The sequence below is a fragment of the Tripterygium wilfordii genome, chromosome 11 (assembly GCF_013401445.1).
Source record: "Tripterygium wilfordii isolate XIE 37 chromosome 11, ASM1340144v1, whole genome shotgun sequence".
Taxonomy (NCBI): domain Eukaryota; kingdom Viridiplantae; phylum Streptophyta; class Magnoliopsida; order Celastrales; family Celastraceae; genus Tripterygium; species Tripterygium wilfordii.
This window is the reverse complement of record NC_052242.1, coordinates 3540478-3567498: the sequence shown is the minus strand read 5'-3', so window position 1 is coordinate 3567498 and position 27021 is coordinate 3540478. Positions and strand designations below refer to the sequence as shown.

At 36.5% G+C, this 27021-nt stretch overlaps 4 protein-coding genes across 5 annotated transcripts; 2 read left to right on the top strand and 2 right to left on the bottom strand.

Moving 5' to 3' along the window:
* Positions 1-269: 269 nt before the first annotated feature.
* On the top strand, positions 270-7054 carry LOC120008491 (deoxynucleoside triphosphate triphosphohydrolase SAMHD1 homolog). Its single transcript, XM_038858828.1, has 19 exons — positions 270-599; positions 702-739; positions 849-871; positions 1620-1726; positions 1844-1895; positions 2036-2120; positions 3235-3325; positions 3733-3771; positions 3857-3924; positions 4025-4087; positions 4250-4305; positions 4385-4458; positions 4723-4815; positions 4903-5004; positions 5304-5384; positions 5485-5576; positions 5696-5711; positions 6463-6573; positions 6713-7054. The coding sequence occupies exons 1-19, from the start codon at positions 474-476 to the stop codon at positions 6812-6814; spliced, it is 1419 nt and encodes a 472-aa protein (XP_038714756.1). The 5' UTR covers positions 270-473; the 3' UTR covers positions 6815-7054.
* Positions 7055-8611: 1557 nt separating this feature from the next.
* Positions 8612-13679, top strand: LOC120009471 (serine/threonine-protein kinase STY13). Its single transcript, XM_038860086.1, has 6 exons — positions 8612-9365; positions 10404-10525; positions 11357-11553; positions 11702-11876; positions 12872-13006; positions 13224-13679. Exons 1-6 carry the CDS (start codon positions 9092-9094, stop codon positions 13428-13430), a joined length of 1110 nt encoding a protein of 369 aa, XP_038716014.1. The 5' UTR covers positions 8612-9091; the 3' UTR covers positions 13431-13679.
* A 423-nt stretch (positions 13680-14102) lies between these two features.
* On the bottom strand, positions 14103-18889 carry LOC120008966 (peptidyl-prolyl cis-trans isomerase CYP38, chloroplastic). Of its 2 annotated transcripts, none has more exons than XM_038859375.1 (7): positions 18500-18889; positions 17776-18069; positions 17470-17669; positions 16280-16515; positions 15722-15864; positions 14678-14749; positions 14103-14576 (listed from the first exon to the last, which is right to left on the bottom strand). In XM_038859375.1, the coding sequence occupies exons 1-7, from the start codon at positions 18689-18691 to the stop codon at positions 14349-14351; spliced, it is 1365 nt and encodes a 454-aa protein (XP_038715303.1). In that variant the 5' UTR covers positions 18692-18889; the 3' UTR covers positions 14103-14348. The 2 variants fall into 2 exon arrangements, with proteins under 2 accessions (XP_038715303.1, XP_038715304.1); XM_038859376.1 differs by having other exon boundaries at positions 17776-18066.
* A 1201-nt stretch (positions 18890-20090) lies between these two features.
* LOC120008393 (bidirectional sugar transporter SWEET4-like) lies at positions 20091-22232 on the bottom strand. Its single transcript, XM_038858695.1, has 6 exons — positions 22119-22232; positions 21482-21518; positions 21043-21262; positions 20782-20940; positions 20549-20668; positions 20091-20436 (listed from the first exon to the last, which is right to left on the bottom strand). The coding sequence occupies exons 1-6, from the start codon at positions 22159-22161 to the stop codon at positions 20296-20298; spliced, it is 720 nt and encodes a 239-aa protein (XP_038714623.1). The 5' UTR covers positions 22162-22232; the 3' UTR covers positions 20091-20295.
* Between the last annotated feature and the right edge of the window lie 4789 nt (positions 22233-27021).

The window sequence follows — 27021 nt, the reverse complement described above, 5'->3', positions numbered from 1 at the left end:
AGATGTTCCGGCGCAGCTTCCCCTTTCAGTACGAGCAAGACGGTAACGGGAGGTGAGAAAGTCGAGTATCGTAACTTACGGCAAGTCAGGGTATATTTGGTATATCTGTAATTGACTGGGGACAAAATAAGAAAAAACTGATTAAAATTTGTGAAATTGTATAAATTTGAAGCATTTTGTAAGTAGTATAAATGCTCCCAAACAAGCTATTAGAATAAAGACAATTGTTAAGGAAAGGAACATTCCACACGTGGTGTAGAGTGTGAAGATTCAGGTATCCCGAACTTCCCGCTTCACCAAATCCCATCCCACACTGGGAGACAACTCTCCACTTCTCCCGAAGTAGTGTACAAGTAGAATATACCTTCTCCGCCGAATAAAAATCCCCAAATCTTTTCCCTTTTCAGTCACAATTCAAGAGCTCTCCTCCACTTCTCTCTTCCGCGTGTGCGCCTGCGAGGGTTTGAGAGAGTATGGGATCTTATTGCAACGATGATCTCTCTTCGTCGACGATTTACGGTCTCCCTCCTCATGCTCAGCAACAACGATTCTCCAAGCACGTTCACGATAATGTTCACGGCAACATCTTTCTTGATCCGGTACTTCTCCTTATCTTACTACCCCACGATCGACTTTTTTTGTTCTTTCCTAATTGAACGAAGATTTCCGGCTGTTTAGCTTCTTATTCTCTATGGTTGCAGCTCTCTTTGAAGTTTATTGATACCGAGCAGTTCCAGAGGTGATTTTATTTTACTCTACTGACGTTTCATTCTTTTGCTGTTGCCTAATTTGCCTAGTTTTCTTGTTTCAATGATCCAATTTTATTTTATTTTGTTTCCAAATCACAGGCTACGTGAACTGAAACAACTCGGTGAGTCTCGAAGTACTCCCCCATCGATTTATGTGGGAAACAAGCATGTATATTAGTTGAACTACAAAATATATCAGTTGTTTTTCTGATTTTTTTTCAAGTTTTAGGTTAAGGGTAGCATTCCATAGGGATTGTAGTTGTTGCCATTTACTCACTACTACTGTTATTACCTTCATGAGAAAAACTAAATGAAACGTCACAAGGCAATCAAATACTAGTTTGAGGACTAATAAATTGACACACTTGTATAGATCTGGTAAATTTTTTTGGATATGCACACAGTGAAACAAATCTATTTGTCTAATATTTGCATATTAGGGGCCCCATTACCGGCATTTGAGGGACATTTATGATTTCCCAATTTTCTTGGCTCTTTGCACAATCTAAGAATACTGCTATTGGAGATACTTCCAGCTTACAGTTTTTTTTTCCCTTTTAATCTTTTATAAATGATACGCTGCTGCTGCTGCTGCCACCACTGCTTGGTATCAACGAATCAAATGTTTGAAAGGTGGTATTTTTATGAGAAGTGTTCTTTCTGTACGCGTTGTGGAGCTTGACTTGCTGTTATAAATGCACTCCATCCTATTGGATTTATGATCCCCTTCCATGTTTTTAGTGGAGTCAGTACCAAAACCATGAAATGTCTTTGAGGTTTTGATCTTTAGTGAAGCACACCAAAGTTTGAAGTGCTTATTATGTACTTCAAGTAATTTCCACAACTGTAGACGCTTTTCATGTGTTTCAGGTGCAACATACATGGTGTATCCAGGGGCTATGCATTCCAGGTTTGAACATTCTCTAGGGGTGTATTGGCTTGCTGGAGAAACTGTTCAGAAGCTCAAAAACTACCAGGTACTAAAATACATTCAAGACATGTTGATTGACTTAACACTGCGTTTTTATGTTATATTTTATTATTTTTTCATTAGCCAAATGAATTGCTTACATATTTTCTTAAAATTAATGCAGGGATTGGAACTTGGAATTGATCAGTTTGATATTAAGACTGTGAAACTTGCAGGTAAATTTATTATGTTACAGGTAGTTTCTATTTCTCAGTTTGACATTCAGATTGTAAAAGTTGCTTGTAAATTTATTTTTTTCAGGTGGTTTCTATGTTTCAAGTGAACTGATTTTCTTCTTTGAAATTCCAATTCTTAGGACTCCTCCATGATGTGGGTCATGGGCCTTTCAGTCATTTGTTTGAACGTGGGTTTCTTCCCCGTGTCCTCAATGGCACCAAATGGTATAATTACATTCTTGAATAAAATTCATTGTCCTTCCTTTCCATATTTGAATATAAAAGGTTACAATTTTGCTTAAGAACATGCACTTCTATTTGATGATATCATGTTCTTTAGAAAAGCAAATGTTTTATATTTGTGGAAGAGGTTAGAAGTGTATCTGTTGTAGGCTGTTCCTGTTATTGTCTGTCTTCTCTTTAGCAGTTCTATTAATTGATAGATCGATCACTGATCTCTTGAAGTATTTTTTATCATTGCTATCCTGTAAATCATGCTTAAGTGGAAATTGGAAACATGCTGGGTTAAAAATCATGCACAGGATTTATTTCGTTTTTTCTCTGTGGAAGTGGGGTTCAAGGGCTTGGAGCAGGCAGTATGTTCTCTGCTGTCTACTTTGAGTAAATAATCTCTTTGGGTAGTGTTCTGCTATCTGTGATACCAATCTCCTACAATTGTGACATTTGAACCCTCAAAATTATCAACTCATTGAGCTAATATATTAAAAAATGTGTGATAAACCAGAATGCCAGATGTCACATTGAAAAGCCATGGGCCATGGGGCATGTTTTCCTTTTTTCCTTTGAGGTGTTATTATACCTCTGCCGCCCATACAGTAAATTAACCTCTAGATGCTGTTCAAAAGTTCGACATTGATTTGAAAATTCCACCTCTGAAATCTCCGACTTGATCAAATTAGAGTTCAGCTACTTTTGTGATAAATTTCTCTATGCTCTCTGAGGCTGTGTCTTAACCCTGCAGTGGATCTGTGATATTCAATCTTGATGACCATTGACAACCCTCTGCATAGTATGGAAGCTTTGACCTTTTCTTTCCCAATGGTGACTTGTTTTGTCTTTGTAATCCATTACTTATTATCATTTGCCTTTAAACTCTTGGCTGCAAAGTATCCAGTACATGTTAAGATTTGTTACTTTGCCATTCAACCCAATAAGTTAACTTGTTGGGTTGGGGCATTTCATATCATTTATATATATTCTAACATTTTCATTTTCCGTACATGAACCCTTCACTGCAAACTATGATTCGGCAACTTATCATTTCTTCCATATTTGGACTTATAATTCCACACGTTTTGACTTTGTTTTGCATTTCTAGGTCTCATGAGCAAATGTCGGCGGACATGGTTGACCATATTGTTGATGTGCACCATATTGATATCGACTCTGGAATGATCAGAAGGGTTAAGGTAAACTGTTTTTTCTAGCCTGAGTTTGCTTGGTGTCCTTTTATTTTTGACAAATTATGTAATTAATATGACATGAGTAATAGTCATGATTTGAGGCATTTAGAATATAATTATAAACTTCTTATGGGCTTTAAAATTCTCTAAATTATACGGGACTGTAATTCTGGAAATCAAAGGGTTGAAGCATATCATGCATACGTAATGATTGAGCTACGCTTGATTTTCTCGCTGGTTTATCCTTGAGAATTTGGGACTTCCATAATTTTTCTTGAGTATCTATTTACTTTCATGCTGCAAATTCTTCAGCATTACTCAATAATGGGGTTCATCACTTCTGTAGGATAATATACACTGTAAAGAGCTTTTGTTGCCATGATTAATTTATGCATTTTCTTTCCCTTTGGCAGGAGATGATACTTGCTAGTTCCAAATTATCGCCGCCAAGGGTGAGATCTTTATATTTTAATTTCATGGGATCTTTTGTATTGTCACGATTTTATTGTAAGCAATTACAGTTGCTTTATTATGTAGAGTACAAATGAGAAGAGCTTCTTGTATGATATTGTTGCCAATGGTCGAAACGGAATTGATGTGGACAAGTAAGGGAAGCATATAATTTTTTTTTGGAATTTTTTATGTTCTTTCCTATTGAAGCTTCAGTTTAGTATTATGCATTCACTTGAGGCTATTGACATGCAGGTTTGACTACATTGTCCGGGACTGCAGAGCTTGTGGGCTAGGATGCAATTTTCAATTTGAGAGGTTCTTATTGAAGTCTCATTCTAAATTTTGTTTACTGGCCAAAAGAAGCTTGGGAAAGATATTTACTGCTGGTGCCTTTGATATTTTTCTCCACATATAAAAGATATTCTGAGGTTGCTACTTGTTTTTCTTTCCAACTTTATGTTTCTTCATTGCTTGTAGGTTGACTGAGACGATGCGGGTTATGGATGATGAGATATGCTATCGTGCTAAGGAGTGTTAGTATCTCCTGTATATATCAGCTCATTAACATGTGATCTTCATTGTTATTCGCTGAATATTGTTTAATTTTACTAGATCTTACTGTCCACAAATTGTTTGCAACTCGTGCTGACCTGTACCGAACAGTCTATACACATCCAAAAGTAAAGGTATAAATTGAACTCATTAGTCTTTTGCTCAATTGCATGCCTACACCTTGAACCTTCATTTTTTTTTCATATCCTTTCCCTTTACTTTTTATCTTGGCATGTTGGCGATTGGGTGTTACAGGTTCAAAGTATTTCTGCCAGGCAATGGCAGGAGCCTATGGCTCCTCCTCTTCCCCTTTTTATATGTTGCTTTTTAATTTTTTTTTTTTGTTGGGTTGTATTCAAACTACAAATGCTTTTAAGCTGACAGTGATACCATTGCAGGCAATAGAGCTCATGGTAGTTGATGCCTTGGTAAAAGCTAATGATTATCTACAACTTACATCTTACATTCAAGATCCTTCAGAATACTGGAAGGTTACAACAGCTGTCTTTAACCACATTACTATAGAACTTATTGATTTTCATTATAATGCTTTGTTGTCCTTCATCCTTGAAATGCAGTTAGACGACACGATAATTAAAACAATTGAGACAGCTCCTGACCCACAACTGAGAGAATCCAGGGATCTTATCCTTCGCATTCGCCGGAGAAATTTATATCAGGTGGCGAACTTTAATCTAGTTATTTCCTTTTCTTATCTCAACTGCAATTGCATGACTTTCCTTTTCCTTCTTTTTTCTATCCTTTTCGTGTAGGCTAATTTAAAGACATAATGATTGTTGATATTTTCTTCTTCTGGTTACATGCTTGATAATATCAGAAGGAAGTGTAGACGTTATGGCTCATCTTACATGGCTCTTATGTCTTGTGTTACTTTAAATGATGTTTGTATGCCGGTTATTTTGCTTGCAATGCATCATGAATAATAGCTTAAGATCTTGTATTTCTCTTTCTATGTCAGTTTTGCAATGAATATGCTGTTCCAAGGGACCAATTGGATCATTTCAAAGACGTCACTGCACAAGATATTGTTTGCTCCCAGGTCCTTACCTAAACTGCGCTACATTCCTGTGTGTATTTGGTTCTTTGGTAATTCTTTGGTAAGATTATACAAGAGACTATTAATATATTTCCTTTTACAGAAGAATGGTGGAGTGTTACTGAAGGAAGAGGATATTGTTGTTAGCAATGTCAGGATTGATTTGACTCGTGGAAGGCTCAACCCTCTGGAAAGGTATTTGAAGACATTTTACTGGAATTTAGACACGATGCTTTGTGTTCTCTTTGCTAATTTTACTAACTTCTGTACTCCTTTCTGTCCTGGGTTCATGTCAATCATGTCTTCTTCTGCAGCATCAACTTTTTCAAGGTAATGAGAACCCACTTTAGTTCTTGCTTACTTCCTACAAACAAGTTCATCTGAGAATGATGCGGGTCTCTAACAACTTGTTTGATATTTTTGTCCTGCTTTCGGCAACTTCCTGTAGTGTTATTGAGTACGAACTGCATATTAGTGCTATTGCTTAATGATTTGAAGTGGGATTAACCAGAAATACCTAAAAGAGTGATCGATGGTTATACACTATGTTCTCTGTGAGGCATATGTATGACTTGCCTGGCAATTTTCAATGGTATTATGGTTGCTTCCTAATTACTAGTCTTACCAGCTAAATATAATTATGAAATTACATAATAGAGATACAAGGTTATTGAGAAGTCGCTTATTAGGCAAGAATTGGAGACTGGAGAGCTATGTGTAATCAAACGAGTTACACAGTGGGACAATGGTGTCTCAAGTCTTAATCACCTGATACTTACCTAAGAAATGAAGTGTAATTCGTTGAAGAAAAAGATGTGTAGTTTTGCAGACTTGATCATGTTAAGGGATTGTGTTTAAGTTCTTTCTTTTTTTTTCAATTCAAAAAATCTGCAGCATTTTGTTTCTGTGCAAATACATCTTCAAAATTGACGAGACCCACTAATTTATGGACTTGTTTAGTAGTAGATCTGGACACCATAATGTAGGAATCAGGAATTCACAGTCCTAATTATTTTCCTTGAAGTTCATTTAAATGGTCTTCAGTACAAAGTCTCTTTACAGACTTTGTTTTTCTGTACAGGATTATGAGAGCAATGAGAAATTCTGTATACCTGAGGATCGCATCAGCCACTTGCTACCAACATCTTACCAAGATACGATTGTGAGGGTCTACTCCAAAAAGCCTGAACTGGTCTGTGAATTCGAATCCCTTATTTCAGTTAACCATAATCTCTCTTCCCTCTCTCCACTCCCTCCCCAGTCACATTGTACTGCTGTTTGTTTGGTAGTGTGTGAGACCGTGCTTAAATTCCTGTAATTCATATAAACAGGTAGCTGCAGTTTCTGAGGCCTTTGAAAATTTTCAACTGAAAACATATGGTATGAAAGCACAAGTACATGCAACTCCTGAGAAGAAGAAACGGCGTATGTAAGGAGGTTTACATTCTGTAGATATTGCCAAGTTAAAAAAACCAGGATGACACACATTCAGGCTCAGAGGGTGCTTTCATCAACTAAGGCTGTATGTTTGTACATGCATGCAAGTTTGACTACATGATAATATGTGCTCCAGAAACTAGGATGACAGTTATCTACTATTATTTTGTTACCACATTTTCCTTTCAAGTTTTTTCTCATCTTTTAATGGACGAACGTCAGCAGATGTTTGAATTTATGCACCCTCATATAGCTCACACTCACAGGGTGCTTTGTTACAGTGACACTGTTTTTGTTGAGCTAGGTAAGGTTTTGACTCTTGGGGAAGGGTTGGAACTTGAGAAAAAAAATTGCTTTTTGGCAGTCGAAATCACGGGAATTACTGGCATTATCTAATTCTCGCTGTCTTGGGTCCTCCGTAGAAAAATGATGGTTTGGTTTCTCTCTCTACACCCCGTGACTTCCCCTTCTGACTCCCAATAAAATCCTCTTCTTTTGATGCTTCATGAGCTCAAAAAAGTGAAGGCTTCACATGTGTAACAGCAACAGCAATAGTTATCGCAACAAGTAGTTGGAGCTGGGTGTGACAATGTGACCATCAAGTTGTTTCACCTTTCTTTTTTTATGTTGGATTTTTTTGGCTTACTCTCATTGTTTTTCCTCATTCAATGTTAACCTCATGCCTGACATGGGCTTGGATATTTTGTAAGCAAGTGTTCCATGCATCAAATTGTTCTGAAGTTAATCCGTGTATGTGAGAGCATGATGTGTATGGAGAAAAAGATTTAAACCCTAGTCAAGTTAACCTTGTTGGTAATCCAAACTCATAAACACATCAATGTATTGTTCGTTTTAGGTCATAATGTACGGATTTATTCTTTATTGGCTATTGTTAATGGATTTTAGGTCCAAAACACGTGTCACTTGTGTGAGGTGATAGGATTTTATTTATGTGTAACTCGGTTGGGTTGACATTCAGTTTAGTTATAGTAATCCGATGTGGGATATAGGTTTGACAAACCTTGGCCCCCCAAATCCTCGACTCTCAAGCGCTGTATAAGTATTGCTTAATATTAATAGCATTTTCTTTGGGCATCAAAGAACAAACAACTCGTATTCTATCATTGAATGATTGAAGGAATGAAGGGTGAGTGCTTAGGTCCCGCTTGCTATTGTACTATTTGGTAGTGCTAATAAGACCGTCCCTTAAGTAGAGAATTCAATCAAAGCACGCTTTCAAGTACAAGAAAGAAGGTATAAGTTCCTTTCCAAGGACGAAGGATTGCTCCCTCAATTGCTTGTTCAAGTAGAGTTCCAACGTTCCCCACATCAACCATTATTTGACACTCTTTGCCATTGTGCTCATTACCCTACATGCAAAAGCAGACGCGGATGTGGACAATTGTTGATCGCTCATCCTTACTTTATTGGTTTCCATGCCCAAATATGTTAAAAAAAACTTGGTCATCTCTATCACTTTTGACCTAATAATATTTCTTATATATGAGATTTCAAGATTCGACTTGTTTTGAGTTTTATAATATGATGATGAAATGGAGGAATAAAACAACCACTAATTGGATGCCATGAAAATCATTAGCTCCAATTTTCTACTTTACAGATAAAGCCTTTTTTAATAAACGAAATCACGAGCTTGAAAATCACAAAAATATCATTGATTGGATATACTGGTATCCAGAAAACCCCTCCCTTAGACATATCAAATCAAAAAAGTAGTTCTAAATTAGGGAAATAAAATAAATAATTTTGTAGTAAAACTAAAATCAATTCAGAGCTTCAGTTGTAACGAATTCCTGGATAAACACCAGCCCATGACAGGGACGGTTACAGGCAGAGAAGAAAATAATAAAGAAAAGGTAGATTGACCGTGAATCCCATAAAAGAACAAACACACAACACAGAGAGAGAGAGAGAGAGAGAGAGAGGAGGTAATTGGTCTTTCAGCACTATAATTTAAAGACACATATGAGGTGGTGTAGCAGCAGCAGCAGAAGCAGAGAGACGGTGGTGGGTCAGAAACAAACGTCGTGTTCAGGCGGAATCCATGTGCACACATGGACTTGATAGCAAATCCTACACAGCAAAGACCAAATAGGATATAGATATAGCCTACCAGAAACTGAAAAACACCAACTATACTCTGTTTAATGTGAAGTAGTAGTAGTAGTGAAATCAGATACTCACCAACACCAAAAAGGAAGTACCTTTCTGTTGTTTTGTATTGTTTTTATCGGGAGAGAGGATTGAGAGAGATGAAGGAGAAGAGTGAGGGAGGTGGGTATTTGAGGGCAGATCAAATAGATCTGAAGAGCTTAGATGAGCAGCTGCAGAGGCATCTTACCAGGGCATGGACCATGGAGAAGAACAAGGACAAGGGAGAAGGAGAAGCAGAACAGCGACCCACAAATACTGCCACTAGGCAAGAGTGGGAGATTGACCCCTCTAAGCTCGTTATCAAAGCTGTCATTGCTCATGGCACTTTTGGCACCGTTCACCGTGGCGTTTATGATGGCCAAGACGTTGCCGGTATTCTCACTTCTCTCTCTCTTTTTGGGTTTAAATTGTTTGTTTTTCGTTGTGATGACAGCCATTTGTGGATTGTCGAATACCCATTTCTCAAAATGTCTTCTTTTTTTCTTGAAGAGTCATGTTCTTTATCTTTATTGGGGTTTCCTTCCCTTGTTTCATGCTGTTTGTTATTGTTGCAGCAAACCATTCACAGGGTTTGTTTTGTTCAGCTCAGACTGCTATTTGGTTATGCATGTGATAGTATGAGACAAGCAATGAAAATAGCTAAAGCAATTCTATGATCGTGGTCTTCCCCCCCCCCCTCCCTTTTTTACTCTTATTCTCAACTTTCTTATTTGGGTTGTGGAGGAGAGGTAAAATTTTTATATCTTAGACCTTCATTATTCAGGGCCTAAAAGGTGAAATTCCATCCTAGTGATCCTCATACAAGTACATAGCTTTGCTGTAGAAGTGTTTTATGTCACAAAATCAGGCAACATAGACTTGAATCTATATAATTGTTTCATTCAGATTCCTTATTGAAGTGCGTTTTGATTATCATCCATAATTTTTATGATTGATTTGTGTGAAATATATTTAATTATACTTATAATTATCATGTAGCAGTTCTGTGGTCGATTCTTCTGGATCTAGCCTTGCAAAATCCGTGATGCATGAGACTATTGGTTGAGCTGGTGCGGTTAGATGCTGTAGCTTCATTGATGTCATTCTTTCTTCAAACCTTTTATGTGCTCTAACTTACTATCTACCTGCACTATCTTTTATCTACTTTTATGATATAAAAGGTTTAAAATTAAATGGATCTGAATTATTGTTGGTGGCTTCTTGTTCTTTGCTATTTTTGTTCCCGATTATGTCCCATGAAATTAAATTGCTCGAGTTATATGGCATCGAATTTGTTGATTTGCAAATAGATTCATCATATGCCTTTTTTTAGCTATGGAGTATTTGTTTTTTTCTTTTCCCTATTTGCAGTTACTGCCTATCTAAAGGGTCAAAGTAAATCCTGAACTTTTTACTTCTAATAATGTTCAGTTAAACTTCTGGATTGGGGTGAAGAAGGCCACAGGTCAGAGGCTGAAATATCTTCACTTAGAGCAGCTTTTACTCAAGAAGTTGCTGTCTGGCACAAACTTGATCATCCTAATGTAACTAAGGTAATGTTTCATGGCAAAATCTTCATTTGTTTTTCCCGCTTTTTGGATATCTAAATTTCAATAAATACATTTTTTGCCAATTGTGGAACTTATACAATCGCTTGGTCTAACCTTAAGTATATTACAAATGAAGCGAGTTCAATGAAGTGAACGCATCTAGTAAAAAAAGAAAATATAGTTTTTTTATAATATTAAGTTTTGTTTATTCCACTTGGCATTTGGTTGGCTGATGAAGAACGTCGATTCCCACTCCCACATTGAGTATGTTGTGAATGACTTTTCTTCTATTTATGGAGGCTTGGGATTTAGCCTTACAAGGTATTTTTTGAGTACATCTGCGAGGCCTGTAGGGCCAAAATGGTCAATAATAATACTTCATAAGCATTGGTCTGGGTAGTTAAGAAAAATCATTCTTTGACTTGTGGTAGATAACTTGATCAAACTTCTTAAAAGGTCCCGAGATATCATGTGTTTACAAGGATTAAGATAAATTATGTGAATTTAAGTCAAATTAGGTCAAAGTATGTTCTCTTTAATGCTTCAGATGTATTAATCTATATATCATAAATATTTTACAATTTTTTTGATTTGTCTCATCTTGTAGGTGTAATTAAAATCTTAGATGTGCTTAGTTTTCTTCATGTCAGGAGGAAATTTTTTATATATATTTTTTTGATAAAATTGTTTATATGTTAAAACACCTTCCTAATCCATCATTGACTAATCGCTGTATCAGGACCTTAAAGTTTAACGTATGCAGTTTCCTATATTTCTCTGTTGAAATCTTGTTGGTATCCTTGTTTTGACTTCAAGCCAATCATTTTTTTGCAGTTTATTGGGGCGACCGTGGGCTCATCAGATCTAAACATACAAACAGAAAATGGTCATGTTTGCATGCCGAGTAACATGTGCTGTGTTGTTGTTGAATACTGCCCGGGAGGTGCTCTCAAATCCTATCTTATAAAGAACAGGAGAAAGAAGCTGGCTTTTAAAGTAGTTGTTCAACTGGCAGTAGATCTGGCACGGGGGTTGAATTCTTGTCTCATCGCTTTTCTATTTAGTTGGTTCTTGGATTAAATCTTAGTCATTGGCAATGTTGCCTTTTGCACAAGTATCACATGTTATTTTAACACATTGCTCTTAGAACTTTTAAATGCTAAAACCTTGCCTTTGCAGGTTGAGCTATCTCCATTCCCAGAAGATTGTCCACAGAGATGTTAAAACAGAAAACATGCTTCTGGACAAGCAACGTACGCTAAAAATAGCTGACTTTGGTGTTGCTCGGATCGAAGCTTCTAATCCTCATGACATGACAGGAGAGACAGGAACGCTTGGATATATGGCACCCGAGGTATGCAGTTATTATTTTTCTCGTATTTGCATGTGTTACAATCTCACATCACTTAGACGTGGGAACTTAGTATAGAATATAATAGAGCCCAAAATTCCTAACTAGCAACAATGGTTTTCCTGGGCCTAGTATGGGATGGGCTTGGGAGGACAAAGCGGTGCGGGTTTCGGCCCAAAACAGACAAACTGTTGCAAGTGTGGAGGGTGGGTTTGTAACAATCTCTCTATCTCTCTCGTCAGGTCACTGCTTCGGCAGTGTGTGCTTCCCACATCAATCTACACAGCTTAAATGCCTCCTCATTTGAATCTTTGAATCTAATGCCCTCTGTTATTGAAGCAGTATACAGCTGGTGCATTTATGCGTCAGCTTGTCCTTGAAACGAATGTTTAACTGGTCCGACATAATAAGGATTTAATTCCCCCCAACAAAAATAAGCGTAATGCCATTTAAAATGTCTTTGTTTAACTGAAAGGCTTTGCATTTTCCTGACTGGAAACTTGCAATTCAGTAGGCAGCATCAATAAAGAAGCAAATTAGAATTTTTATGAACTCTGTCAACTATTGTGTCAAATGAATTTTGTTCAGGATTTTTTTTCCTCTTGTTTTATAAGAAGCACATTGATGATTGATTAATACAGTTTATATTTGAAATCTCAGTTTAATATTCTAGAAATTTCCATAGATGCAGAAGGGGCTATGTGTTGTAATTGGCAAAAGTGGCTCTCTTGTTGGCTAGTCTTTTCCACAAGAAACGTACACAGCATTAAAATGACATGGTTCATTGAAACACGTTCAAAGTTAAAGGGGATTGACAGAGAGTTGTTTGCGAACATAGCTTAGTGAGAATTTTTGTTGAGAATTTTTGTTGTTTTCTGTCAGCCTTGGAATGTCTTCTTGTTTGGTTGCTAATAAATGTGTGGATAGTAGTATATAGGATTTATGCTGGAGATTGTGAGCATTTCTGTCTAATCTGTTAGTGATTTCGAATGGGACAGGTTCTCAATGGAAACCCATATAATAGAAAGTGTGATGTGTACAGTTTTGGTATTTGCTTGTGGGAGATATACTGCTGTGACATGCCGTATCCTGATCTTAGCTTCTCGGAAGTGACGTCAGCTGTCGTCCGCCAGGTACATTTAGTGTCTTAAGATATCTTTCATGAAAAAACAAACTAATGTTTGTCTAAATGCTTATTTATCCATTTGGATTGTGTACTATTTGATTGTTCAAATATATTTATTTTCTTTTTGTTGGAATTCAATGTACTGTAAACAACTGGTACACTTGCCATGCCGGGAATTATAAAAAGTAAACTAAAAAGAAACAAATCTGTGCATGAAACTGCAGAATCTAAGGCCAGAAATACCTCGTTGTTGCCCAAGCTCTCTTGCAAATGTGATGAAAAGATGCTGGGATGCTAGCCCAGACAAACGGCCAGAAATGGACGAGGTGGTATCCCTATTGGAGGCCATTGATACATCCAAGGGCGGAGGTATGATACCTGGTGACCAGCCCCAAGGTTGTTTCTGTTTTCGCAGGCACAGAGGGCCTTGAAAGAATCTCGATGAAGATGCCTCTCGGATAGAAGACAATGAGTTGTCAAAAAATCCATTTTGTATTTAATTCATTGAAAAGATTGGGATTTTAGAGCTGAGGCAATCAAAACTGGAGGCTACATGCCAAGAGAAAACCTTGCAGAACCTTATTTTCGATATAGGTCATGCATTGTGTAAAACATTCTCTTGTTTTCTAGTCCTCGCTTTGTTTTGAAAAGAATTATGCATCTGGGCAGTCATATCGCGGATGATCCTTCTCTCTCTGCCTTTATATATGGACTCAATAACAAAATATTTCTGTTCAGTTAACTTTGCTCGAATGCCGGTTTTAGTTGCTAGTCTGGGCTCTCTGAAAAGATGATGGATATGATGAACTACAATAGCAGCAATGCAATGGTTGTGAGATATTTATGCAAAATTTTTCTTATGAAGTCACCCCTAATCATACATTTGGTTGCCCCTTTGACTTGGGACTGGCAATCGAGGGAATGAGAATGGGAATGGGGATGAGAATCGGCATGACTAAAAGTAGTGGTACTTAAAACACCATGGCGGCTTGGTTGTAAGCCGTCTAGTATTGTTCATAGAGAGAGGACACAAGGTCTGCAAAACATGAGTTCATTACTACCTCATTCAGAAAGGTGCTACCAATTGACTAAGATAAACTAAGTCACATGAAACCTTATCAAATAACATTGGGAAGAATTTATTCAATACATGTATTCCATGAACAATCAGATAAAAACAAGAATGAGATGAATCTGATCTTGTTATCAGGTACCACTGGAAAAGAAACCCTAGAGTTCTATCAGCAGCTGAAAATATCAACGAAGACAAAACTAAAAACTGCTCTCTTTCATCACTAAATTTGCTAGAAGCAAGCCCCCCTCATGCAGCGTCCCGTGGCAAAGAGTTTCTAGCCTGCAATCTTGTAGCTTGGATTGACTAGATTATCCAAGCCAGCCACAACTTGTATGGACTCTATGACATCACCAACTTTGAGATCTGCCAAATAATCTTCATTTTGTGTCACATAACCAAACACAGCATACCGACCGTCTAATATATTAGCATTGCTGGGAGTTAGTTCACTTTCTTTCAGCAGCCAGAATACTTGGCTTGATCCGGAATTGTCCTCAAACTCCTGTGGAACATGAAATCAGTGCGAATTCTAGTAAACATTCAATCAAAAATAATATGGCATTTGTGAACAGGGAAAAAAAGCATTGAAATTCAAGTCCTCACATCTCTTGCCATGGCCATCGTTCCAAATGCATTAAATGGAAGCTTCGTTTGAGCCTTGTATAGACCGAGCTCCTGCACATACAGCAATATGACATACAACTTTAAAGACAGAAACAATATGTCTATACTGTAAGAATCTAGGACACACACAGCTTTTACCATGAATAAGAAACACAACTCAATATTAAAAAACACGTGAGAAAGTTTGAAAGTCCGGGAGGGAAAGAAAGAACTGGCTCCTAATGCCATGTCAATAAACCATCCAAGGATTAGATAAGACGAGACTTCAATACAGCTATCTATCCTGATCAAGAAGGGAGGGGGTGTCATAGAAAAGAGAAACTACTTCCACCAATGGAAATTACATTTCCTCACGAATACCCTTTCAACATTTTCAGGTTTAAGAACTTTAATTGCCAGAAAGACCTCAACTGTAATCTATATTCATATCCAGTGGAAATCACAAATTTCTGTGCACAATAGGGACTTGTTATATAAGGACCGACGGATGCATAATATCATCCTTTGTTGACTCTTTTTTTTTCACAATTTCTTTAATCCACCAAGACTGCATTCAAAATTATGAATAGATAACAACCACTAAGATTGCATTTTTAATTGTGAATAGATAACAACATACTTTTTTTGAATGGAAGTGAATAGATAACAACATACTGGATGTTTAGAAGACTCGTTCAACTAGATCGGAAGTACTCTGAGTAGTCGTTTAGTTATGAATAGCTCTAATATATTCTACAAATACAATTACTCATGAAGTTCTTCAGTAACCCAAGGAGAAATAAACACCAAGAAAAAATGAGCAAGTCATTTGAATGAGGTGCCAAACACGAAAAGTTGTAATCAATTTGAGATGCTATTAAAATATTTTTCAGCAATAGGGATGAAGCAGAAATAGCATCACAAAACTTTTTCAGCCATAAATTTAGTTTCACTTTTTTCTCATATTTGTTATTTTAAAATAGTCAGGGAAAGGGATATGTGGGGGAGGGACGGAGAAAAAACCAAGGAGATTGAGAGGCATACTTCAAGAGTTTGTCCATAAACAGGGGCCTTTTCCCCTGCTACCATAAGTTCTAGAGGTATAGTTCGGGTTTTCTCTGTACTTGGATCAACGAAACCCTCTGCAGGACCTTCAGGATCTCCAGTTTGGACAACGAAGCCATCAGCTGAAACAATTCAAAAGACTCCCTGAGCATTGTTGGGACAAAAAAACTGAATATATTGATTTATATCATTTGAATGTGATTTAGATTGATGGCAGTGTTAGTGTGCCCAATAATAAAAGAAAAGTGCGCAAAATAAATCATAAGCATATGACCAGCATATTCAGTAACACATGAGGACTCGCAGGCCTATAGGTTCCTACAATTCACAAAGATGTATTAGTATGATTCAAATTTGATAGGAAGAACAAATTCAACTTCCCTTGGAGTCAATTCACATCATTAACTGGACAATATAGGTTCATGTAACTCTAGAACCTTCCTTTTGCAAGGCAGGTGTTGGTTATGATATATTCGTTACTTGGCTAGTGAAAAAAAAGAAGAGTAAGCATAACCATATAGTTTTTGTATATTATACCTCTTTGGATTTCCATGCCATCGTAGAAGTGCCTTTCAACCAAGTCCACAAAATTTCCAGCTGTCACCGGGGCATTGTAACCATCTAAGACTATACGGAACACACACTCATCTACATTAGGGTTGTCCTTAACCTTGACTTTCATATCCACAGTTGCTCTACCCTTCAAAAGAGGCATGTTTTGATATTCTTCCGGCACTTCATAGGGGAAGCCATCCACCATATCCTCTTCAACACTGCAGAAAGCCAATGCCCCAGGAAGATCTCAGCTGCAGTCAATGACAAGGTTATATATGAGAATAGCTTAATTTAAGTGGTCTAAGTCTTAAAATTCCCTCCCTATTTTAACGCTAAAATTTTTATACAGTTCCTGTAGATTGATACTTATCCACTCATGGCTTTGAAGCTAAACCAGGGTAATAAAAAGATCCCACATCCATAGTCACTAAGGTTTCCAGCTTTCTTATTTGATAGAAAGATGTAAAAAAGGTAAACAACTCCCATGCACAAGGCTCCCACAATGGGCAGGGTTGGGGACATGCAAGATGTACGCAGACTTCATCCACATAATATGTGGAAAGGCTGTTTCCAATGTTTAAACCTGTGACCTCTTAAGTAACCTCTGCAACTTAACCATTGAACCACATGTTTGCTTGTATTAGATAAAAAAAGGACTAAGCAAAAATTCCCGGTGCCTTTCAATATAGTCAGACTTCATAACCTGCTAAGATTTTCGTTTTCGGACAAGGGCATGCCTTGCTGGTTAGATACATCTATGATTAGTTGGTTATCATAAATAGGTTATAAGAAAATCCAGTACCTCATAACTCTTTTAAGACAACTGAAAAACATCTCGCAAGATCCTTAAGAGACTTTTCCACATTAGCCCTCCACTGAATAAGCAAGTATAGCATATAGGCTATCAGTTGTAAGTGCTCTTGAAGATTTGTTTTTCTTGACAGTTGAGATCAAATCCAGTAAGGCAAAATAAGGACTCAAAATCCACCCTAATTTGACGCAAATAAACCTCTTAAGCCATCATCACTAACCTCTCATCTCAACTATGACACAATTAATTATTATTAAACTCAGCCAGTAAATCTAGGGTTGCGTATGTGAGCAGGCTATTATTGAGTTAAACCTCAAGATTCATTGTTCATATGCTTCTGGCAATTAAATACAAAGCTTACCCTCCAACATACTGAAGCAGCTCCTTCTGTTTAGGACCCACGGCATCTCTATTCCTATCCTCTACAATCTGTTGCAGTTCATCCATCCCCAACTTCAGCTTGTTAAGTAGTTCTACTCCATGGTCCTTCTTCGATTCAGCTAAACCAGATATAATCAAGCTCTTCCCCTGTTCGAGGGCTCGAGATGCCTGCCTCACATTCTACATTTCATGCAAAAATAAGTTCCAATTATTAACTTTTTTTTTCATGGAAAAAAAAAAAAGAATACCAATAATCACATAAAAATTAAATGAACAAAGCCCTTACTCTCTCCACAGAATCGAGGGCCTTGACACCAGCAACCTTGAGACTATCTGTGATGTCTTCAAGTGGTTTCTGCACTTCCCTGATAGCTTTATTGTTAATGGGCAGAGCATACCTCAACAATGCCTCAGGGTCCTTAATAGGTGGTCCAGATATTAAAACTGATAAATCAGGCAATGCTGGATTAGCCGCATAAGCACTGGGAGTCCAATCTAAGATAGGGGTTCCAGTTACCAAACCGACCGCTAAAGCTATAGAGATTGCACATTCCTTTAGTGAAAAGGGCCTCCCAGACTGCTAAAAAAGGTGAGCTTTCATCAAGTTCTAAACATTCTTATACTTACAGAAAACAAATTAACCGTGAAGTCATTTGTGCAATTCTTAAATAACAAGATTCAAAAGTGCCGGTTATACAGTACTTCAAACATCAAAACCCATGTGGTTTTTTTGCAGGTTCCTTTGAATAACCAGAATTCAAGGCTGCGGCACCGTTTCAGCTCTCTATTTAAACAAGGTTAGGAAAAAGAATCCGATAGGATTGGCCACTCAACAAATCTACTCAAGCCAAATTAAAATCATGCCACTCAAATCAAGCAGACTAAATCACACTTGAAGTCCTATATCTTGGAGTAGTCAAGTAGGTTCCAGAATTTTTCTGCTGAAAAGCACAATGTGGGCTGCAAATGCAAGTCGTCGATGGATATAAACAAAAAAGAAGAAGCCCTACCTGTTTTTTCTTGGTGTGGCACTGGTGAGAACTTCTGGAGCCACATTGGGTAACTAGGCACCTAACCCACGAAGCAGAGGTTTTATGGTGAATACTGGGAAAGCGAGCATGGTTAGTGGGCATTACTCGGTTGCTAATACATTTGTGGATCGCCAGAGAGGAACAAAAGTGGCAGGAGATAATAGCTGCCATAATTCAGCAAATTCGAAGAGATTACAATCTACAGAGACATACAAAGTAATAGGATTAAGGTTTTGAAACCAATAGAAATGAAAATGAATTCTCTTTTCCCCTCAGTGTCCGAGAAGAGAGAGGGATATATGGGATAAGGTTCTTGGATCAAGGTGGAAGGTCTAGATGCTGCGAAAACGTCGTCCTCCGCAGAGTATGGATAAGGCATCTAGAATCTGGATTATGAATTTTGGGATCTTTCCCCAGTTCCTTTATGGGCTTCAAATGTCCATTTAGGCCCAGTACTTTTGGGCCAGGCATACGCCCATGTAGATTGAAGGCCCAGGTCTTCCTCGAAATATATTTACTAATCTAGACTTGCGGACCATTTGCATTTTGCACCAATGCAACTTCGGATATAATTGGAATGTAGATTAAAACTTAAAAGTGTAACTACAGGTATAGTTAATTGAATTCATATATCTAACACATATTATTAGGGATTAGATTATAAGCATGGCATTAGAAAATTCAAATCCAGACAACTAGATTAAGACTGTTCAAGCAAAGCAACTACATTGGTTGCAAGGGCAAGCATCATCTTGTATAGGTTGTTGGGCGGAACGAGCCCCTTTAACATAAAGTCATTGCACAATTATCTAGCGTTTTTCAATCAGAAGCACTACACATTCATAAAATAAACATTCATAAACTTACATAAACATGTGACATGCCTTTTTTTTCTTGCCACTTAGATTATGTAAGTTTATGGATGAGAAAATTATGGACATATATCATTTTGATTTTTCAATTGGCTCTTATGTTAATTTTAAGATGCCTCTTCTCTCATTCTCTAATTTTAGGTCAAATACTCAAATTCCTATGTGTGGCCACAAGATTTTTAAAAGCGAATTTTGTTGATCGAATCTCTTGATCAACTATTCAATAAAATAGCTTCAATCTATGTTGAATTAGTAGGTACATGTATCAATCCAATGAATGGACTCAAGACAGACTCTAATTGAATCGACGTCTATCATAACAAAATTCATTGGATTGATATGTATGAAATCCACTGTCAAAAACCTTTGGTGGTTCTCGAAAAAAGATAGCGAAAAAAATTATACCTAGAGTCGAGACTAAGAGGAATGTATAAACCAATGCTTCCATAGATTTGATTGTGGTTTACAATTATAGCTTCCGTACCTGTTTATTTGGAGCCATCTCCTGGATTAAAGAAGGAGCAAGACTCAAAGACAAGTCGGCGATTAAGATCAAAATGTCTCCGGTAACCCCATGTCAAAAGAAAAATAGGTGAGGGAGCAATGTTGTAACAAACTACTTCTTTCTTGTTAAACTTTTTGAATGATACCAACAATTTATCGTGGACGTGCCATTTAGCACACGGAAATTCCTAATTGAAACTGTAGCTACTCCTTGTAAACAAAGTGCAAGTATCGCTAGCTAAGCTAGCCCAGCCAAAATCAAGGCATTGAAAAACTCCCAATAGAATATAATACTATAAACAAATGAACAGAAGCTAGCTACGGCCGGAAAATTAAAGTCTCAGCACAAAATAAATTTTGCTTGGGTTGGGTTGGGTTGGGTTGGGTTGGTGAGGAGTATCACACGCGTGCTGCACCAGAAAGTTGGACTTGAGATGGCTTTACTACATCAACTTCTTCATCTTTAGGTGTAGACCTGTAGTAGCATGCGTATAGTATAAGCTGCAGGAGACCAGAAATTGATCCAACTCCATTACTAGTCTGCCAATTGCCAAAAAAAAATACAGAGAGTTGGGTCAGTTTCATAATTCAATAGATAATGAAAAGTTAAGGGTTTAGGGTTTAGTTCCAAATTTTGTTTGGAGTTTTGTACCAAGAGGAAAGGGTCCAACTTGATGAGGGCATATGCAGTCCAAATGGATCCATTAGCGAAGTTAGCCAATGAGAGGTAGAATGGCATGTATTTCACACTCTTTGTTTTCACAACCTTAATCTGTAAAAATTAACACCAGAAAAGTTGATAAAATCAGATGTTAGATACTAAAGCAAATTAAATAAGTGGTAAATATAAAGTGGATTAGAATCAAGAGCTATAGAGAGACATACCGCAATGAGAAGAGGTGAAGTGTACATCATAATGTTGAAGACATCACAAATAACTCCAACAAATATGTTTCTACCATGACCATGGAAAGCAACCATTGTAATCACAACCATGATAACCAAGAAGATCACTTCTAGCAAAAGTCCAAGACCAACCTTTTTCTGGAATTACCAAAGACCATGAAACAAAATTAAAACTAATATATATCTAAATAGGAGAAATCTATACACGCATGAACAAGAAAAGGTTTAGTGAAGCATTACCCTTCCTTTGTTCTCTTTGTCATATATGACGAATATGGAGAGATAAATCAACTCAATCACCAGTCCAATTCCATTGATGGTAACAACCAGAACACTGTCTGGTGTCACAAAAGGCATACCATAGAAGACCCAAGACAAACAATTCATCACTGTTGCTATGTAGGGGTATGGCTGGAACTCCTCCACATTCTTATTCTTAAATATGTTGTAGAATGTTGGACTGTAACATTACACAATCTTAATTACTAAGTATCAAGAAAAAACAAATAATGAAAAAAGTTTGATCATATGGCTTATTTGACAATCTTGTACATTTGATTGAAGGCATGAGTGTGAGTGTGTGTATGTATGTATCATAAATACAGAAACATTATGCTACAAGCAATTAGTAATGTGTTTACGTATGAACTTATAGAAGCTAGAGTGAAAGAGAGATTACACCGGTGACAGGAACAAGCCAAAGGAGATGACATTCCCTGCAGAAACACCAAAGCATAAACAGAGCATGTAAGTATGTAACTACATATATATATAAAATTAAAAATTAAAAAAAATCAATCCTTATCAGCTACAGTGCTACACATCGAATACACTCATATATATATATATATAGTATGCAGGAAAAGGAAATATGCTCCAAAAAGAAGAAAAATCAATAGCAGTAAATAGATCTGAAAAAGAAAAGCCACTTTTGAAATCAGATTCAACAGAAAACACAACTCTGAACACGTAAAACAAAAATTAATCACTCAATATTCATCAATCTGTGTTATCATATTTCAATCTTAGTAAGAACAAACTTCAAAAGGCGACTAAATCTCATATACGAACGAACATTAAACAGTACCAGTACAGACTGCTAACTAATCTAACAAATCAAACATCGAAACACAAAGCGTGATAGAAAATTAACAATCGATTAATCAAATTCATGAACAGTTCTACTGTACAATCTAGCTAGGTCGACACTACGAAATCAATATCGATCCATCACATATCACTTATACATAAAAAAATCACATGTATGTAGAAACTGCTGGTAGTAGTGTAGTAGCTAGGGATTAAAGAAAAAAAACCTATGATGCCGACGATGTTGCGAGCTGTTGATGCACTCACCATCTCGAGAAACTTGTGACTAGCTAGCTAACAGAGTTTGGTTTCAGAGAAAGAAAGAGTGAGAGAGAGGTTTGTAAGAAAGAGAGAGAGATTTTTTTACAGAAGGAGAGTGAGGCGGTTATATATAATGCGTAGAGTTTTTTTTTTCTTTTTTCTTCAAAAACATTTGTATTGCAACTCTACCTCTTCATGCGTTGCTTACTTACTTGACCACCAAGATTCTCTCTTCTCTCTTTCTCTCTCTATCTCTCTTTCTCTCTCTAGGTAGTAGTACTAGTGGTGGTGGTGGTGGTGCTGTTGTGCGCTGGACGTAGTGAGACGCGGCGTACGGGCCGTTCAGGTTGTTATTTAGCAGATTCCGTGTCTGTATATATATATATAGCCAATGCCGTGTCAGTGATTTTGATTGGAAAGGATAGAATTAATTAGATTATGAAATTAAATCAATCTTGTGGGATTCAAAGATGTTTCAAAAATGTTAGGGATCCCAGTAAAAAAGCATCTCAGTAATCCCAATAGTGAATCTTGTCTCTTACTGATGTAAGTGTAGGGATCCGCAAAACCTGATGATTGAACTAGAGAGTGACACACTTATTATTGGGATAACTGAGATACTTTTTATTGAGATCCCTATGACTTCTGGGTTTTAACTGCAACGAAAGAATTTAATTAATTAATTAATTTGTTTGGTGTTATTAGTTAATCAGGATTGATTATTCCCTGAATCCCTTTTCAATTTCTCTCAAAATCAAAGTCAACACATTATAGTATGATTTAGACTTGGAGTTGACGTTTAAGGGAATTAATTAAGTCAGTAGTAGTGTTTCTGTTGGTACGTGTATGTGCATATGGTTTAAGAGGTCATGGCATTTGCATGAATGATTTACGTACGTGCATGCACCTAACACGGAACAATAACCCAAAATCCGCCTATTTAATTGAAGAGTCATATACAAGACTCCATTTATGAGTATTCAAGGGTGTTTTTGTAACTACCTATGGACCAAATTTCATGGGATTGTCTGGAGATACTGTAAGAGATTATCAAACTCGCACAAAATTTTTTGGAATGGGGACTCTACAATTCGTTATAGTACAATTTACATTTAATGGCGGATAAAAATGTGGTGGGACACTTCCGAATTATTTGATAAAAATTGTAAACTCTCATATTCTAAATGAATTATGGAACCTCCGGATCCAAAAATTGAAAAATATTTTGAAACATATCACTTTCTTTTTATTTTGTTGTTCTTAATTCCCCTCTCTAATTTGTATCACACAATGTCAAAATAAAAAAAAAGAAAGAAAAATATTAGCATTATTCCCACATACAATGACATACAACCAAACAACGTCATTCCGATACCACTACTTGGGATCCACTAGTGAACTCCCTAACCCGAACTTGACTATCCTTGTAAGATATTATCCGTTTTTCCAATATCAAGTATAAGCTCAACCCATCGCAGGACTTCCAGGGCCTTTCAGAGCTCACGACTTTAAAACACGTCTTACTAAGTTAAGGAAACCATATATGCGCTTATAACTTGTTCATTACTTCATTAGATCTTTATTTTAGCGATTTGAGACCTTTTTCTAAACTGTTATAATGTTCTTGTTTTGAAACAATAACATTAGACTAACATTTACATGTGTCACACAATATCAATAAAAATAAAATTATTAACATTATACACACATGATATGATGCAGTTATAATGTTACTGTTTATATAATGTCAATCTTTTAAAACAGTAACACCAGACTCATTTACTCTAGTATGAAATATGGCATTTTGTTAGAAAATTAAGCATAGAGAAGGCAAGATAGTGAAGAGTTACCTTTGAAATTAAATTAATGAGCATGTTAAAATAGCAACAATTACACGATATAGTTCTTAAAACAATTTTCATACGATTAGCTGAACCTTGGAATAGTTAATCACTGATGGGCCAGAAAAATGCATAGTTAGGAAGTGTTGGGCCGCCAAGTTATGTTCTAGGCCCGGCTTGCAGCCCAGCTTCCTTTCACTTATCAGTTCATTTTCTTTTGGGCTTAATGATCCCTAGTTTTTATGCAAATCCCTCAAAACCGCCAAGACTTGTGAGCTTTTCTTCACCAACTTTTCGGGCTTCAACTTGACCATACTTACGCACGAGATAGCATATAAGCTACTGGTCTGATGCATCAGACAACCCTATTTCTGCACGAAAATCTGACAATTTATGAACAATTTTATGGCCAAAAGCAAAATAGTTCTGAAAGGGATCATTTTATCCTGACTACGTGCATGGGAACAAACCATGTGTAAATTATCTAGCAATAATCAAATATATATTATTTAAAAATAAATTTATTTAATTTATTAAAAATTCTTTAGATATTCATTATAGAATTATTAGCTAACATTTTATTATATAATTATTTTAATTATTCTTTAAATAAAGATTCTTTAAAAATTCTTCAACTTAAGATAATACCCCTGCACATAATTTGCCACAACATATATACTATTAGCTAAAATTGGATAAAACACTGCTAGCATTTTAGACAGCATATATATATGCTACAATTTTTAACCAGTATATATGCTACTAACATAATTGTCTACCAAATGAAGCCCACATCAAGTCATTAGCCTATCCTTCCCCCACAATGTCATAGTCGTCCGAGTTTTTATCCCAAAAATACGGGGTCGGATACATGAATTTATGAGGAAATCAACATGAATCCACTAAGTATATTCGTTTCCGTCATTTATTTCATCTACGATTATACTTTCTTCAATTCCTATTGAATATATATCATATCATTTTTTACTATTTCAAGTCATTTTTTTTCATCTCTCTCCTATACAAATTCTCTTTATTCTCCTCATTGTCGCATCAACATCTCTAATTGAACATGCTCATACCATTTTAAATGGTTTTCTTGCAATTTATCTTCAATTGGTACTACTTCTACATTAGATCTAACAATCTCATTTCTTATCCAATATTTTCTCATGTGGCCACACATCCAACAAAACATTCACATTTCTACGCTACATACATTTTTTGAATGGATAATGCTAGAGACTCCCAAAATATCACCCCCAAAAGTCCCCCAAATCTATGTGGCATTAAAATAACCATGGATTAAAAACACACATGTAGAACCCACTTCACATCCAACACTTCACATTAAATGTGGGTTTTTTGGGGGTCACTTTTTTGGGGTATCAAGCATTATTCTTTTTGAATATGTTATCTCTTAATAGCCCAACACTTCTCTCTTAATAGCTCAACACTCAAAATCATACATCATTGCATGTCGTATATCTGAAACACACAAATACACAACTCCCCTTCATCCTCCCTTTCTAATCCTATCAACTACATCTTCACTAATGTCTCTGTCATCTTGGAAAATCGACCTAAGATATTCAAAAATCTTATTTTTTGTTACTTCTCTCCCATCTAATTCAACCGTTTGTTTGTCTCTTTGCATGCAACCGTCTGTTTGTCTCTTTGCATGCTTTTTGATGGAAAACCTTGCCACCGGTATGATATTGTAGACCCTGAGCCATCTCAGCCCAAGAACCACTTTAACTTGCGTCATACTAATTAAGGAAAGACTTGCCCATATAAAAGCACTTCACAAGCCCTCATCCAAGCGATGTGGGACGAAGAATTTGTCACATGAATTCACATCAATTCCCTCCCTCTTCACAAGCACACATCACGCATGAGTGGGCTTGTGCCTACTCCGATACCAAATTATGGAAACCCAGCTCACCAGTATGATATTGTAGGCTCTGGGTCATCTCAGCCTAAGAACCACTTTAAAACGTGTCATGCTAGTTAAGGAAGGGCTTGCCCATATAAAACACTTCACAAGCCCTCACTTAAGCGATGTGGGACGAAGGGTTTGTCACATGAATTTACATCACTTTTACTAAATTTACATTTCGTATATTATGTTTTAATCATACTTAATTTAAATCCTTTAAACTCTAAGATTTGCCTCCATATCTTGAGTTTTTATTTAACTCTCAATATTGTCTCATCTACTAGAATTATATCATCCGCAAATAACATATCCCGAGGTACCTCACGTTGGATATGTCATGTGAGTTCATCCATCACAATGATAAATAGGAACAATATAACTCCCATATGCAAACCTATTGTGATTAAAAACTCCCGTATAATTCCATTAGTCCTAACAATAGTTACAACTCCTTCATACGTATCATTGATTAAAGTAATATAACTATTCGAGGCTCCACTCTTCTCTAAAATCCACCACATTACTTTCCAAGGCACTCTTTCATATATCTTCTCAAAATCTATAAATACCATATACATGTAGTACTTTTCCTTTTGTCTACTTTTTTTTTTTGCAAATCCTCATAATAGAAATATTGCATCTATTATGGATCGTCCCGACATAAAATCAAATTAGTTCTCTGATCTCAATCGTTGTTTCACAACTCTTCCCCTACCACCGTGATTATTTAAAAAAAATAGTTAAACAAATTAATTAAAAAGTGGAAGATATGGTTCCAAGGAAGAAAGCAAGTGACTAGTTATTGGAACAAAGACATATAAGAATAGCCATCACTCTAAGTGACACACACAAATATAATCCAGCCACACAGTATTCGCATTTCTTTTTTGTTTTCAAAAAGAAAATTTTGAGAAAAGCAAAGAAGCACTAGTTTATGCTCCTACTTTCTTTATTATGATGACCATACCAACACAAACAACACACATGTACATGCACCAAATATAATCTCTCAGAAAGAAAAGAAAAAAAAGAAGCAATATAGATTGTTCTTCTCAGGTGCTCCCTTTACATATTTCTTCTCAACTTTTT